General features: G+C 41.9%; 2 protein-coding genes across 3 annotated transcripts; one reads left to right on the forward strand and one right to left on the reverse strand.

Moving 5' to 3' along the window:
- Positions 1–1,090: 1,090 nt before the first annotated feature.
- On the reverse strand, positions 1,091–4,036 carry LOC148386028 (uncharacterized). 2 transcript variants are annotated; one of them, XM_088397864.1, is made up of 3 exons: positions 3,933–4,036; positions 2,989–3,557; positions 1,091–2,859 (listed from the first exon to the last, which is right to left on the reverse strand). In XM_088397864.1, exons 2-3 carry the CDS (start codon positions 3,449–3,451, stop codon positions 1,910–1,912), a joined length of 1,413 nt encoding a protein of 470 aa, XP_088253990.1. In that variant the 5' UTR covers positions 3,452–3,557; positions 3,933–4,036; the 3' UTR covers positions 1,091–1,909. The 2 variants fall into 2 exon arrangements, with proteins under 2 accessions (XP_088253990.1, XP_088253989.1); XM_088397863.1 differs by having other exon boundaries at positions 2,989–4,026.
- A 2,162-nt stretch (positions 4,037–6,198) lies between these two features.
- LOC148386029 (LRRN4 C-terminal-like protein) lies at positions 6,199–8,708 on the forward strand. The gene is made up of 2 exons (XM_088397865.1): positions 6,199–6,353; positions 7,032–8,708. Exons 1-2 carry the CDS (start codon positions 6,350–6,352, stop codon positions 7,760–7,762), a joined length of 735 nt encoding a protein of 244 aa, XP_088253991.1. The 5' UTR covers positions 6,199–6,349; the 3' UTR covers positions 7,763–8,708.
- Positions 8,709–15,556: the final 6,848 nt, after the last annotated feature.

Raw genomic sequence — 15,556 nt, forward strand, 5'->3', positions numbered from 1 at the left:
ATACACATATATATATGTATATATATATATATATACGTATATATATATATATACGTATATATATATATATATATATATATATATACATATATATATATGTATATGTATATGTATATATATATATATATATATATATATATATATATATATATATATATATATATATATATATATATATATATATATATATATATGTATATATGTATATATATAAAATTTGGAGCAATACTACACTGTCCTAAACATTAGACACGTTTCCTCAATTTAGAAGTTTTATTTTGACTATATATATAATATATATATATATACACACACACACACACACATACACAATTTCGGCAATATGATTCAATTTTAATGCGAGTTCCTGTGTGGAGAGAGAGAGAGAGAGAGAGAGAGAGAGAGAGAGAGAGAGAGAGAGAGAGAGAGAGAGAGAGAGAGAGAGAGAGAGAGAGAGAGAGAGAGAGAGAGGAACTCGCATTAAAATTGAATCATATTGCCGAAATTGTGCCACATCTTTTGTGTTAAGCCTTCAATAACACCAAATGGAACACATCGGCATTTTGCGTGCGTGTGCGACCACAGCTGCCATTACTTAAAGTGTTATTGGGGATTTGCGCGGGGGTGTGTCCAAAGACCGCCACCATCTGTCTGGCGGCAGTACAGTCGTGATGCAATGAGATCATGCGAGAGCGCAACCGGTGTGATCTCACTGCACGAAACTGGACCCTAATGTCATGTTTACTGGCTAATAGGTTAGAAACAAAACAGAAAAATAAACTTACATTTCAAGAATGGTAGAAGAATCTTGCGCGGTCAACCAGTTGAAACTTGGAGCTGGTTGACAGGAATCTGAGGTTGCTGGTGATGTCACTCGTGACGATTTTGGAATCGGGGTAGAACGGGCAGTGAAACATCCTAACCAGCAGATGGCAATGTGGAGGAAAATAATCTCGTTATATCTGAAGTTGAAATATTTTCGCACAACTGTTGGTCGAATACAATTTAAATATAAACAAGACTTTTTAGTACAGTGACGTTTATAGTAAAACATAATATGGCAACAGAGCAGCATAGAAAAGTCATTGCACATTTAACAGGGACTTTATGTTTTCATCTTCATGTTACATGCAAAGGGCCTTCTTTAAAGTCATTTAATTAAAACTACAGCAAAGCTACGTTGGCAAACCACACCGTGGGAATACAATGACATATTTCACATTTGGAGCATCTTAACGAGAAAATACAGTACTTAGTTTAGATGGCAGGTGCTCGCTATAGTTCCAGTACCTGTACTGTAATGTATCTTTTGTTCGAAGGCTGAGAAGATTATATGGGATACAAGTGGAAGGAACAACAGTTATTTAAGAAGTATATTTACACTGTGAGTTAGCAGTTTTAAAGATTAACAAAAAAGCAATACTCCACATCAAAAACAACCCCCATAATACAAAATAGTTAAATTTACACTGCTAATAGCGTGTAAAAAAACTTTCTATTCTTTTTTTTTTTTTTAATGATTTTGAGTCTGCTAATAGTGCATAAAAAACATTTTCTGAACATTTTTTTTTTTAAATGATTTTGGGTCTTTTATGTATGCTCACTACTGTGCAGTTGAAGGCAGATGTTTGTATTTTGTGTCCCTATTGATGTAAAATGATCAATAAGTAATGCCTCAAGCATCAAGTAGTATAATTAAATTTTAAACCACTTAATATTTGAATCCCTACGTGTTGTATTAACAAGCATACAACAAGATGTTTGCCAGTTGCATCTAATTCCAAAATCTTTGTTTCATAAATATATGCAACTTGGGAAATCATGACCACAGTCACGGCAGCTAAAAATTACATTCAGTGGCACTGCTCATTTTTAAACCAGGCAAGGCACTTTCTAATTTGTGATGTCTCTACACACAGTCAGCAACTGCGTTGTCCTCCTCTTCCGCCCCCCACTCCCCAAACCTCATCTGGGGGGACGGCGCCGCCGGGTGAAGGTTGTTAATGTCATCCATGGCGTCGGGTTCGGCCTCGTCGGTGGCCCCGACGGCCATATGGCCACCCTCCTCGCGGTGCGTCCGGATGTGCTTGCGCAGCGCGGCGGGCTCCTTGAAGCTGCGGTTACAGAAGGGGCAGCAGCATGGCCGCTCGCCCGTGTGGATGAGCTGGTGGTGCTTGAGATGCTGTAGGCGGCTCAGGCGCTTTCCACAGATGGCGCACACGTACGGCTTCTCCCCGGTGTGTGTGCGGCGGTGTTTGCGCAGGCCGTCCAAGTGTCGGAAGCAGTTGCCGCACTCAGAGCACGAGTACGGCTTCTCCCCGGTGTGGATTCGGAGGTGAGTCTTCAGGGCGCCCGATTCGCGGAAACAGCGGCCGCAGACGCTGCAAGGGTACGGCTTCTCTCCTGTGTGGATGCGGATGTGTTTTTTTAAGCTGGAAATCAGACGGAAGGTCTTCCCACACTCTAAGCAGTGGTGAGGGCGATCTCCGGAAGGCTCGACGGCCGTGTCAGCGCACGAAGGTCCTGCTGACTCATCCGCTCTACCCGGTGAAACGCTGTGACCGCTTCCGGGTCCTGAAGTCCTCACCGCTGGCTTTTGTCCATCAATCACTCGCTGCTGCGGGGCACTGCTGCATTCTCGAACTGGTCTTTGATGGCGCAGAGGTTGGATAAAGGTGCGCTGGGAACCACCCACATCTCCAACTTGAACATAGCTGAGGTCACCCATGGTGTGAGATGACTGTTCACCTTCGCCAACTGTGTCCTTTCGGTTGTCTTGATTGGAGCTGGAAGCTTGTCCCTGCTCCACTTTTATCTCAAAGCTGCCAGGTTCACCTGGTCCCTGAGACGGCCTCTCCTCTGAAGCAGAAACAGCATGAAACATACATGAGTTTTATGATTAAAATGTATTGAGAAACTCAATTTGGGATGCATCTGTCAAACATGGTTCCACTCGGTTTTTGTTGCAGGTTGATATAATAGTTGTACCTGGTCTGTTGGCATCAGTGCACATGTGAGATGTGTCTGTTGCAAAGGAATCCAGAGTGTGATTGGTTACAGAACCATCAGGTTGAATAGACAGCTGACACATCTTGTAGTCATCCCTTGGTTCAAACCCATGAAGTGCGTCATCCACAGAAGCACCGAGACCCAAGTTGGCACCGTTTCGAGGGTTCTGATGGTCCCGGTCCACGCCTGCCGTCATGGAGGAAAGGGATGGGGCAAAAACTGACTGACTGATGTTATGGGGGCCACTGTATGAGATCTGAAGCTGGTCGATGAGTTTCTGAGCACTGCACAGACAATCCTGCATGGTCTTCAACTCCCTCTCAGACACCTCAAGACGCACTTTGAGTCTCTCGTTCTCTTGTTCCTTGTGTAGCAACTCTTGATGAGTCTCATTGAGTACAAGCACCACTTCGCCCAGGAGAGTATCAACTGCAGCCGACATGGCAGATTGAATGGTCGGTGCAAAGCGGGACTTGAGCGACGTGACACTCACGCTGCCGTATAGAACCTTGTCTGGTTTGCGGTCGTAACAGGATTCTGCGCCAGGCCTGTCAGGAATAATATTGATACTCGCTTTGCGGTTGCCACTATTTGACGAAGGAGAATCCACACTGCTCGTATAACCTTGGCGCCTGGAAGCCATGGCTTTACTTGAGTTAGCGTAGTCTATTGGTGAAGCAACCGCCGTCTTAATAAGCAAAACAGACAACTGACAGGTATGCTTGATAGATGCTGCGAGTCAGGTGTCAGCGTTTAATTTGACGTCACTGACCAAAACAATGCAGCCTACTCCGAAATTAACAGGGCCCAAATCCGCGCACTAGCATTAGCCTGCTAAATTCATCTATCGTGTCAATGCGTATTCCTGAAAACACAATTGCGATCGTTTATATGTAGGAATAAAGTTCATCTAGTTTACTTACTAAACAGGAAAAAATTCTGGGTGTCGACTGTTCCATTTGCAACCTCTGACTACAGAATTGCATTGGCCCGTCGCACAGAGATGACGTAGGCAGTAGTCATGGGCGCTGATTGGACAAAAGAATGCAAACGCTATAACAAATAACTATACAACAACAACAATAATAATAATAATAATAATAATAATAATAATAATAATAATAATAATAATAATAATAATAATAATAATAATAATAATAACATTATTTTTTAAGACCTAAAAGGTCTACCATACAATGGACACAAATATGACAAATTGATCGTTATGATTGTATTTGTATATTATACACCATGTTTTGGGAACGTTTTCCGAATTTTTTGGTGAGGCTGGATTTAAAACCAAAGACACAAAATCTATTCATATTATTAGTCAAAGCCAATAAATGGTATTGTGTCAAAATATAAAACACGAAGAAGCTTAGATGACATGAAGAATGACTAAGAATATCAATGATTAAAATTGGGGTATAAATTAATGCGATATACTTCGATCATTAGTAAAGTTGGACGCCCATGGTTTACATTTAGGTGCAATGAGCCCGTCCTTGTTGACTTCCCAAAATAAACGTTTTCAAATTAATGTGAACATGATTGCATGTGGAATTTTAATGAGGGACAGTGATAACCAATCCACAGAGCGGCACGAACACTGATACCCCCAACCCAGCCTGCTGTCTAATAAAAACAAATTAAGAAAAACATTCCGGGGAGTGCTGTTGCTACTTAAATACTACAGATGGCGCCATTGACCGTTCCGAGCATATACCGTTCAATCAGTACTAGTACAATAATACAGTAGAATCAATTTCTTATGCAGTGGGGAAAAAGGAGAAAAAGAAGCCAAACTGATTGGGAGATCATTCATCAGGCAGCAAGTTAATGAAGTAGAACAAGCTGCCAAAACAACAAATGGGTTTATAAAATATCTCCAAACAATTACTATTATTATTTGTTCCAATATTTTTGGTCAAAATGTAGCGTTTTTAGGTAAATTTTGCTATTTACCGATCCTGATCTAAATACTTGGAAAGCTCGATGCTAAACTCAAATGTTTTCTGTTAACAGCAGAAACAAAGGAATGTTCCAATACTTTTGGAGGGGGGTGTAGACAAGCTCAGATCAGGTCATCGCCAGAAAATTTTGTGGTATAAGACAGATGTATTTGACTGGACCCACGGGGTAAAATGAGGACAGTCCAATGAATCATTTTGTTTTTGAATGTTGCAAAGATGGAATATTTGACATGTGTTCTATCAGTTTGCTTATTAATCCCATGTCTATTAAACTAAGTGGCTGGCTTTTATGTCCTTGAATTTCTCAACATCACTCCTTATACTTCCTTCTAGCCCTCCAGTTTGCAAAAGAAAAGAGGCAGATGTGCTGTTTAACTGGGCATCCTGCAAGTTGGATCTGGTTTATTTCCTGTATTTGATGAGCAGATATCCCTCAGCTGCACTCCGTTTCTGTTTGGACGTTGTTGGGATGTTCCAGGCAAAGTCACGCATTTTATTTAGGTGAGAGGTCTAACGAGGCATGAGTGGCAGTCTGGAGTCACTGAGTAATCGTTCATGAATAAAGCATCCCAGTCATTTTTTTTTTTAAATTTCCAACCTCCCTTTAAGGTAATGAGAGGTCATTAACAAGTGAGTCGTATTCCCACAATGGATGTTTCAAAATGTGAAGAGTGCAAAGGAGTACAGCTGAATTGCCTACTCTGGCCTGATCAGAAAAATATTTCAATGGAAAAGTCTACACATCCAGTGGAAAAGTCTACACACCCTTGTCCAAATTCCAGGTTTTTGTGATATAAACAAGACTATGAAAATTCATTTAAAAACTTATTTCAACATTAAGTAGTAAAGGTTATAAAGTGTTACATCATCTGTGACCTTAATAACCTTAAAATAACTAAGTGGTTGTACAAGTGTGCACACCCTCTAATAACTCAGGATGTGGTTGTATATTTCATTTTTGTGTATATATAATATGTATTTGTATATTTAACCCGTCACATTTAAACTCACGTTGAATGAGAGTTAACACACAACGTTGAACTCTTTGGCATTCCTTCAGGTCACATTTATGAGGAAAAATTATTAAATTATGTCTCCTAGTCTCCTTTATTATAGCCACAAAACATGGCAACAGGGGTGTGTAGAAAGTCTTCCAAAAGCATGCTCTCATTTTACTCTGATGGGGAGGGAGGTGGAACGGGTGCATGAAGGGTCCACAAAGTGGGGGGAGTGTGGGAGGTTGCAGTTGTTAGGGAGAGGAGAATACATAAAGGAGAAGCAGGCAAGTGAGGAAGCAAGTGGAGGACCGAAAACAGCAGCGTGAGGAGCTTCTTAAAGCATTTCAACTACCCAAACCTCTTCACGCAATGAGTAAGTTATTTTCCCCACCAACATTTTACTGCTCTTTATAGAAATACACACAGAGGCAGAAAAGGTAAATAAGTTTCCTGTGCAATCAAACAAGTTGTATTCAGAAGTATTTGAGATATTTGTTTTGATTTATTGTGAGAATTCCGCACGGGTAGCTTTCCTGTAAGTGGATCCAGCTGACTGGGCTACACTGTGTCCCGCAAGGGTGTGTGTGCGTGTGTGTCTGCGTGTGTGTGTGCGTAGGCATTCACCAAACATCTCTTGTGCAATACGGTCTGGAATGTTGAATTAGTGTGAGCCACCTCCGACAGACAGATTAACATGTGAGGATTAATCCTAGCAGATACAAATACACCGCTTTAAATCCTGTCACTAAATATTCATGTTTACATGCACCTCCAAGTAAAAAAAAACAGTTCCATATGGAGAAATGCTTATTTTTCCTGATTTAAATTGACAAGCGAGGCGGGTGGAATTTTCTTGCGTTACTGTTTGATATAGCTGGCAAGTGTATTGACAGTTTATACTTAAGTACAAATAGCCACTTGGGTTGATTTAAAAATAAATAAAATAAAAGTGTTGATTCAAGTCCTGTAATTCAATTTGTATGCGTTTTTTTTTTTTCTCAAGAAATTATGATATAATTACTTATTGATACTGACGGTATGTTCTTTGTAGCATCTCCAGGTTGTGTGATGGCTGCCAGCAGACATGTTCCCTTGATGGTCATCTGCCTGCTTCTCTTCAGTGGCTCCACTCCCCAGCCTACCACAAAACAAAAGCCAGAGGTCAATCGGACGCGACCCCTCAGACCCTCCGAAGCCCTTGAGATCCCCCCGGATGAATATTATGACACTGAGCAGGACGTTACTACCGTTGCAGCTGCGGCTGTGTTTACAGACAGAGGAACTTTGAAGAAATGTGACTACAACCCCTGCAAGGAGGACCAGCCTGATTGTAGTGAGCTCAAAATCATCAATAACTGCTGGTGTCCGGGGTTATCCTCACAATTTGAGGCACCGCAGCCTCCTTTTCTGAGAACGGCGAAGTGGAACGGGTCAAGCGTGGTCCTCAGCTGGTGTGCTCCTTCATCCTTTGTGAAAGCCTACAGGGTGACGGTTGGCGGAATTGAGAGGCAGATGTTCGGAAAGGACAGACGCAGCGGAGGCGTGGGTCTCATCGAGAACATCTCAGAGGTTTGCGTGGTGGCGCTGAATGACACCGGAGAGAGCGAGGCCTCCTGTATGATGTACCAGCCCAAGGACCAGAGCTTGTCTCTGAAAGTAGGGCTCATAGGAGGCGCTTTGGCTCTCTTGCTGCTCCTCTTGCTGGCTCTCCTGCTCTGGAGGCGTCGGCAGCAAAGGAAGCATCAAAACAGCATCTCCGTCAGAGGCACTGCTGCAACTTAAATGACAACACACAATTTCTTATGAGACACCTTTGACGGCAAACTGGAACAACTGTTTTTCTTTGTAAATACAGCCACAAAAGCGCTCTTATCTCTTTATTTCTCAAAAGCCTGATCCTGACAAGGATCAAATATACTGCCCCTACAAAAATAGTTCACTATTAAAAAAAAAACAAAAAACATGACAGTTTAAATGAATGGGCAATAATCTGACATATGATACATATTACACTGTGTAACAGGATACGCAATAGAAACTAGGTGGGTGGAACAATAGAATAAAATAACAATCGAGTTGACAATAAAATCATGAAAACACGATTTTTTTTAAATTAGATTGTGTATTCGTAAGTAAGTGCCTGGAGAGTGTTTTTTTTTTTACCATGCAAACAGTTGCCAGCGAGAAACCGTTCACAATGTGTGGGAGTGAAGTATAGGTGCTAATTCCTTTGCCAAGTTTTAGAGGAAAAATAAATCCGTGATGACACATTTTACAGATAAACAGCAGACAGATAAATTTCTTTTTACATAAACCAGAGCTGTGCATGTTTCTGCATGTAGAGTTGGGACGTCCAGACACTACAAGCAATCTAAATACTGAATGGGACGGATTCCAAAAAAACATAGCAGGGTTGTTTGTTCAGCGTAAACCCATTTGTACGGTAATGATGTTGTCGCTCGAGGTAAAACACATGCAAAAGGTTGAAATCGTATTTAAGACCAAGAGGTAACTGGCATGTTGAAAGTATTATATAAACATAATGAATGTATTTATAAGGTCAGAACATTTTGGTGGCATTGATTGCATGCTTTATCTCTCTGTGAGAGTTTTGTTTTTTGTTAATATGATTTTTTTTTAATGAACGCACACCAAACAAGGCTTGATTCTGACTACTGCACTGTATATTTCTTAATAGTTCTGACTATTAAACAGCATTCCACTCCAACTGTGTGTGTGCGCCGTTACTTAAGTTTTTGAACGGGTGTGTTGCTCCATCTGTCATGTTGTCGGAAGTTTGAGCTCAAGTGTTCGCCGTTGTTTTGGCAGCTGTGGTAAAACTTTAGTTTTCCAGCGGGTATAGATTTCATGAGGCTTGTTTCATTTCAGCTGAGACTTCACAGTCTTCCGTTACTTAGCTGACATAAGTAAGAATTTCCAGTATTTCATACACTGCTCAAAAAAATTAAAGGAACACTTTGAAAACACATCAGATTTCAATGGGGACATTTTTTTGGCGGGGATATCTATATTGATATGGACAGTTTAATGTCTCAAGAACAAAAGGATGCCACATCTTTTGATGGAAATAAAAGTTTTCAGCCTACAGAGAGCTCAGTATACAGACACCCAAAAATCAAAGTGAAAAAATGATGTGGCAGGCTCGTCCTTTTTGCCTAAATTCAATTTCTGCAACTCAAAATTCTTTTCAATATCTTGTGCGGCCCCCACGAGCTTGTATGCATGCTTGACAACTTCGCGGCATGCTGCTAATGAGACGACGCACGGTGTCTTGAGAGATGTCCTCCCAGATCTGTCTAAGGGCATCAGTGAGCTCTTGTAAAGTCTGAGAAGCAACCTGGAGGCGTATGATGGACTGAAACATTATGTCCCAGAGGTGTTCTATTGGGTTTAGATCAGGTGATCGTGAGGGCCATTCAAATTGTGTCAATTCCTTCATCCTCCAGATACTGTCTGCATACTCTTGCCACAATAGACATTGTTGTGGATCAGGAGGAACCCAGGACCTACTGCATCAGCGTAGGGTCTTACCATGGGTGCAAGATTTCATCCCGATACTTAATGGCAGTCCGACTGCCATTCTCTAGCCTGTAGAGGTCTGTTCGTCTCTCCATGGAAATGCCTCCCCAGACCATCACTGACCCACCACCAAACCGGTCAAGCGGAATGATGTTGCAGGCAGCATAGCGCTCTCCTTGGCTTCTCCAGACCCTTTCACGTCTATCACAGGTGCTCAGGGTATACCTGCTTTCATCTGTGAAAAGCACAGGGCACCAGTGGCGGACTTGCCAATTCTGGTGTTCTATGGCAAATGCCAATCGAGCTCCACGGTGCTGAGCAATGAGCACAGGAAACACTACAGGACGTCGTGCCCTGAGGCCACCCTCGTGAAGTCTGTTTCTGACTGTTTGGGCAGAGACATTCACACCAGTAGCGTGCTGGAGGTCATTCTGTAGGGCTCAGGCAGTGCTCAACCTGTTCCTCCTTGCACAAAGCAGCAGATATCGGTCCTGCTGATGGAATGAGGACCGTCTACGGCCCTGTCCAGCTCTACTAGAGTAACTGCCTGTCTGCTGGAATCTCCTCCATGCTCTGGAGATTGTACTGGGGGAGACATCAAATCTTCTTGCAACAGCACACATGGATGTGCCATCCTGGAGGAGTTGGACAATCTGTGCAACTTCAGGAGGGTTAAGAAATCGCCTCATGCTCCCAGTCGTGATAATGACTCTAGCTAAACCCAACACTTGTGGAAAAACAGTTAAAAAAGATCAAGAGGGAGGAACTTGAAATGGCCTCCACCTGCAAAATCACTCCTGTTTTGGGGACCATCTCATTGTTGCCCCTCTAGTGTACCTGTTGTTAATTCCATCAACACCAATGAAGCTAAAACTGATTAACAACCCCCTCTGCCACGTACCTGACCAAATCCTTATCAGAAAAGTCAAATTGAATTCATGCCATACCCTGATTAAACTGTTCCTTTAATTTTTTTGAGCAGTGTATTTTCCGGTTTATCTTGTCAACTGACTTCCATCTGTATGGGGTTGAGCACGATGAACTCCACCTAGCAACACATTGCCCAACAAAAACAAATCTAAGCCATTTTGTTAAGATAGAGCTGATCAGCTGACTGGAAGAGTCAGATTTAAAATGTCACAAGGAGTCACAAGGCACATAATGTGTGCAGATAAGATGAGAAGCAGCAAGTTTATATTCTCTTGTGGACTGTTTGTCATTTCCAGCATCTCGAGACAGTGAACAAAGCAGATTGCAGCTGGTGACTCGTTCCCTGAACACAGTTTGCAACACGGTCCACATCTGACGACTATCAACGTCTCAAACAGCAATCATGCCTGACTCAGCCATTCACCAGAAATTTGACTCACATAATCAGCTGCAGTTTTGGCACGGACAATATCGCATTCATAAAAATTTGCCCCACAAAAGATGCGTTGTGCTTTGTGTTTGTGTGTACGTGTCACCAAGTTCCTCTTTATCTGCGATTTTGTGACTCACGGTGACGCAAGAGGCTTTGTATTCATGTGTTTGTAATATGGGGGCTAATGAGTAACAGTTGTTCATTTTGCATTGTTGCAATAATGGCTGCTCAAGCAAGTGTTCTGCGTTAGGAACATGCAGTGAGGTGGCAGCACGTCTTGGCTACCACTCTTCATCAGCTACTGCTGTCAGATCTTTGCTGCTCTCTGCTGGTTGCATCAGTTAATTTAAATGTTTTCATAGCATGGCAACATTTTGAGCTAAAGTGAATTTGGCCAGACTATTAATAATTCAGGGCTTGAATGTGAGGGAGGCAGTGACAACATAGTATACATACAATTCCGATTAAAGCCTAAAATGACAAGGCCCCAAATCTCAATTTAGATTTCCTGCATGTTATCATTAAGTATGATGTACAAACAGCAAAGAGAAGAGTTATTGCCTTACTTGAGAGTTCACTATTCTGTCTGGTCTTAGATTCATTCAATGTGCAGAAACTGAGCTTTATGCAAGGACCAATTACTTACTAATGAGTTACTGGGTCAATATCAATATAAAGTGCCTATGGTGTCCTTCTCAGAATCACTTGTAGCATAATAATGTAGCGGAGATCATAAGGGCAAACATTCAATTTATACAAATCCCGACAGAGAAGTCTCAAAGGCAACTTAGCTAGCATTAATTAACAAATAATTAATTATAATATTATTTATAATAATAATGATGATAAATAAATTAAGAATTCATTAACAAATAATAGCTCACTATTTGGCAAGTAGAAGGCGGATCACTCTTATGTAATTACCTAAATTAAGTCATTGCCATCTTATTGTAAGGTGGTACAGACTCTTCCCTAAATATAATCCAATTAATAACCAACCAGTTTTCATTTGCCCAGATGAATAAATTATAGAAATAATTGTTTTTGCTTTACTCAGTTGCCAGTATCAGGGCATATAAAACGTTTCTTAGTAGGTCAGCATCCATTCGGGGCCTTTGTTACAATGAGGTCACATCCTGTAACGTTAGTTTCTTTCAACTGCAGCACACATTACCAGTTGAGAGAGTTTAAACAGGGTGAAGAAGGAAACCAATGGATTCTATTCCCATGGATGTTTCTGCTCAGACCATGACCGTGAACATGAAGAGGATTAACTTCTGAGAGTATGTTGGATGATTTATGTTGAGGGGGGTTTGCATGTCAGCTTGTTACGCGTGCGTGTAACGCACACACCTTTTATATCCGCTTCAATGGCAATCAAAGCGCCGTCCTGTTCTCATTAGGATCACTAGAGGTCATTACTGTCGCGCAACTTCCTAAGCACCTAAGGCATCATATCAATGATAATGAAGTGGGGATGGAAATGAGTTGATCTAATGGGAATATCATTTTGCACCATTATTTTGTTGTCTTTTTTTTTTTTTTTAATTGCATGTGAAGAGACGTTTCAATCGTTTGCTTGACTTTTTCCATCAACTGCCTGCCAGGCAAGCAGGACAGCAGTGCGCTCTGAAAGAGTGTGCCGTCAAGTGCTTTTTCATTTCATGTGCGGAGAAATTCAGGTAACCATGGCAACCTGCTATTGTACACAGGGACATTTAGGCAAAAGCCTGAGTTATCCATCAAGACTGTCACACCCACATGCTAACAATTGGATGTGACCTGGGGGGGTGGCTGTTATTCACACTCAAATAACGCATATGTGATCTACAGATGATGATGTAATGATGCGAGTAAAATAATTGGCTTTCTGTCCATGGTCTTCATCTTTGATCACGATAAATTGAATTTCGCCTCAGGACCTAAAATTAGTTTAATCAAATTAAAAAGACCAATATTTTAGAGCAATAAATTGTTGGGCTGAACAAAAAAAGTCACCCATACCGAATGAGGTCCACCTTTTGTTCCTGATTTATGCTTAATCCTTTAAGGATCATTTCCTAAATAGTATTCGCTGTGATTAATTTTGATGTAAAATGAGCAGGAAAATGATATGACATGTTCATTTCAATAGTTTCATACAAGTACAACACAGTAATCCCTCGTTTATCACGGATAATTGGTTCCAAAAACCACCCGTGATAAGTGAAATCCGCGAAGTACGGTCACCAACAAGAAGTACCGGGCAGGCTAACGAGTTAGTGGAAAGATGCTAATTCGCGAGCATGCTGACACTCGAAAACGGACTTCTAAAGGAATGTAAACGAACATTTGGAGCAATACTACCGCAATTTTCGGACTAAAAGTCGCTCCGGAATATAGGTCGCATTAGCCATAAAATGCACAATAACGTGAAAAAAAAACCCATATCTAAGTCGCTCCGGAGTATAAGTCGCATTTTGGAGGGAAATTTATTCGACAAAATCCAACACCAAGAACAGACATGAACGAGCAACAACAGGCTAAACGATAGGTATGCTAACGTAACATAAACACAAACGAAGAGCTGAGAACGGGCCTGATGTAACATTCAGAGTTATTTAAAAAAACTATTACATAAACAACACGTTTATAAAACCATCTGTGTCACTCCAATTCATTAAATCGATCAATCGTCCTTTGTCAACAATGGGTGCGCGCCGCTTACGGCGCTTGCACTCCAAAATATTCCACAGGCCCATATAACGATATATAAATTAGATATCACATAACTATTATATAAGCAATAATATTATCAAACCATCTGTGCACTCTAAATCATTAAATCCATCGATCAAATTCCTCGTCCTTTGTCAACAACGCCGCACGTGCGCCCTGACGTCAGCCTCGTCGTTATTCCACGGATCTAGTATATAAGTATATTGTAGCGTTAACAAAGTACAAGGAAAGATGTGGGTTTGGTAAACGGCTCTTTATTTAACATAAACTTCCAGGCGTGTGGCGGCGTGGACTTCCAGCGACGGAGGTGGAAGAGAGATCCATAGAATAGGACCAGGCGTGCGTAAAGCCATGACCGAGCCCCATCCACCGTCCCCGGACAGCCACCCGGCCGAGCGCCGGCCCCCGACTTCTATCCACGGAGGTGAAAGAGAGCTCTGTAGAGTAGGACCGGGCGTGAGTAAAAGCCATGTCCGAGCCCCATCCACCGTCCCTGGACAGCCACCCGGCCGAGCGCCGGCCCACGACTTCAATCCACGGAGGTGAAAGAAAGCTCCGTAGAGTAGGACCGGGCGTGCATAAAAGCCATAATAGTTTTTCAAACCTTCTGTGTCACTCCAAATTCTTAAAATCCTTCAAACTCTTCGTTCTCCGTGTCACTTAGAAACAAAGCCGCTAATGATGCCGGTAGTACGTGGGGCCCTTCGTCATCTCCGTCATCCCGTGATCAATCTTTGTCCTTTTTGTAAACAACCACCGCGCCGCGTCGCACTGCTGACGCAACTTGAAATTCATATTACAGTAATCCCTTGCTACATCGCAGTTCGTTTATCGCGGTTTCACTTTTTATTTTTTGGGGAAAATTCGCTCCTTATTATAAGTCGCCCCCCCACCCAAACTATAAATAAACCCGCGACTTATAGTCCGAAAATTACGGTACATTGTCCTAAAGGTCAGACACATTTCCTCAATTTAGAAGTTTTATTTTGACTTTTATATGTTTTTTAATTTGGAAAGAAAATCTGCGATGTAGTGAAGCTGCGATAAACGAAACGCGAAGTAGCGAGGGATCACTGTAGACCTCATTGGGTTGCCAAAGGACTTGAGAAGGTGCTGCCATTTGGGTCTTTAACCGAGTGGTAAACCTGCAGGGACATGAAGCCAGAGCTGTATTTAACCTCGCGAGATCCCCTGAGCAGAGCAGCTCTCACTATTCACTATCTCACTATTCCAAGTCTACGAATGACTACTGACTTGACTGACAGCCAAATCGGGAGGCATCAAGGTTATAAAAAAATAAAAAAAGACTGCAGGGCCGTCAAAGTGGAAATAATCTGGATGGCGTCAGAAAGCAAACATTGCTGCAGCAGCACAGCAATAATGCATCATGAACACAAGCTCCATGGTGTCTTGCATGAAAAGGATTATCTGTACAAAGTCAGTGAAGAGATGCTCCAGTTAACAAGTACAGCAAGCACACTTTGCAAATTGAGGAAAGAAGCCATGCGTAGAAAATGAAATCTAGGCCTGTGACATGGCCAGATGTTGAAGAAAAACAAATCCTAATTACCGCTACCACCTCTGGCATCGCCGCACACGCACACTGCAATCCAGCTGGTGTTGGAAGTCGAGATGAATCAGGGCCGGATTATTCACTGCACATTCATAGGGGACCGAAAATTTGACCTATGAATATTCATTAAAGAGGATTAATAAAAACATGTAAACCTCTGTGAAGCATGTGGGCTTTAATAATGGCAGACAGCTTTTGGATTGAGTGCATAAAGGAAATGAATACAATTATGCGACGGGAGTAACATTGGGATATTTTGGCCGTCTGCCATCCGCTGGGATCAATAGCCATTAACACGGTCGTGCACACAGTCAGAAGACAACGAGGATCTGCATCTCTGCGGAGTGTTTCATCATGATGGGGGAGGTCGGAGCTTTAGTTA

The sequence above is a fragment of the Syngnathus floridae genome, chromosome 15 (genome assembly GCF_059516105.1).
Source record: "Syngnathus floridae isolate MCC-2025c chromosome 15, RoL_Sflo_1.0, whole genome shotgun sequence".
Taxonomy (NCBI): Eukaryota; Metazoa; Chordata; class Actinopteri; order Syngnathiformes; family Syngnathidae; genus Syngnathus; species Syngnathus floridae.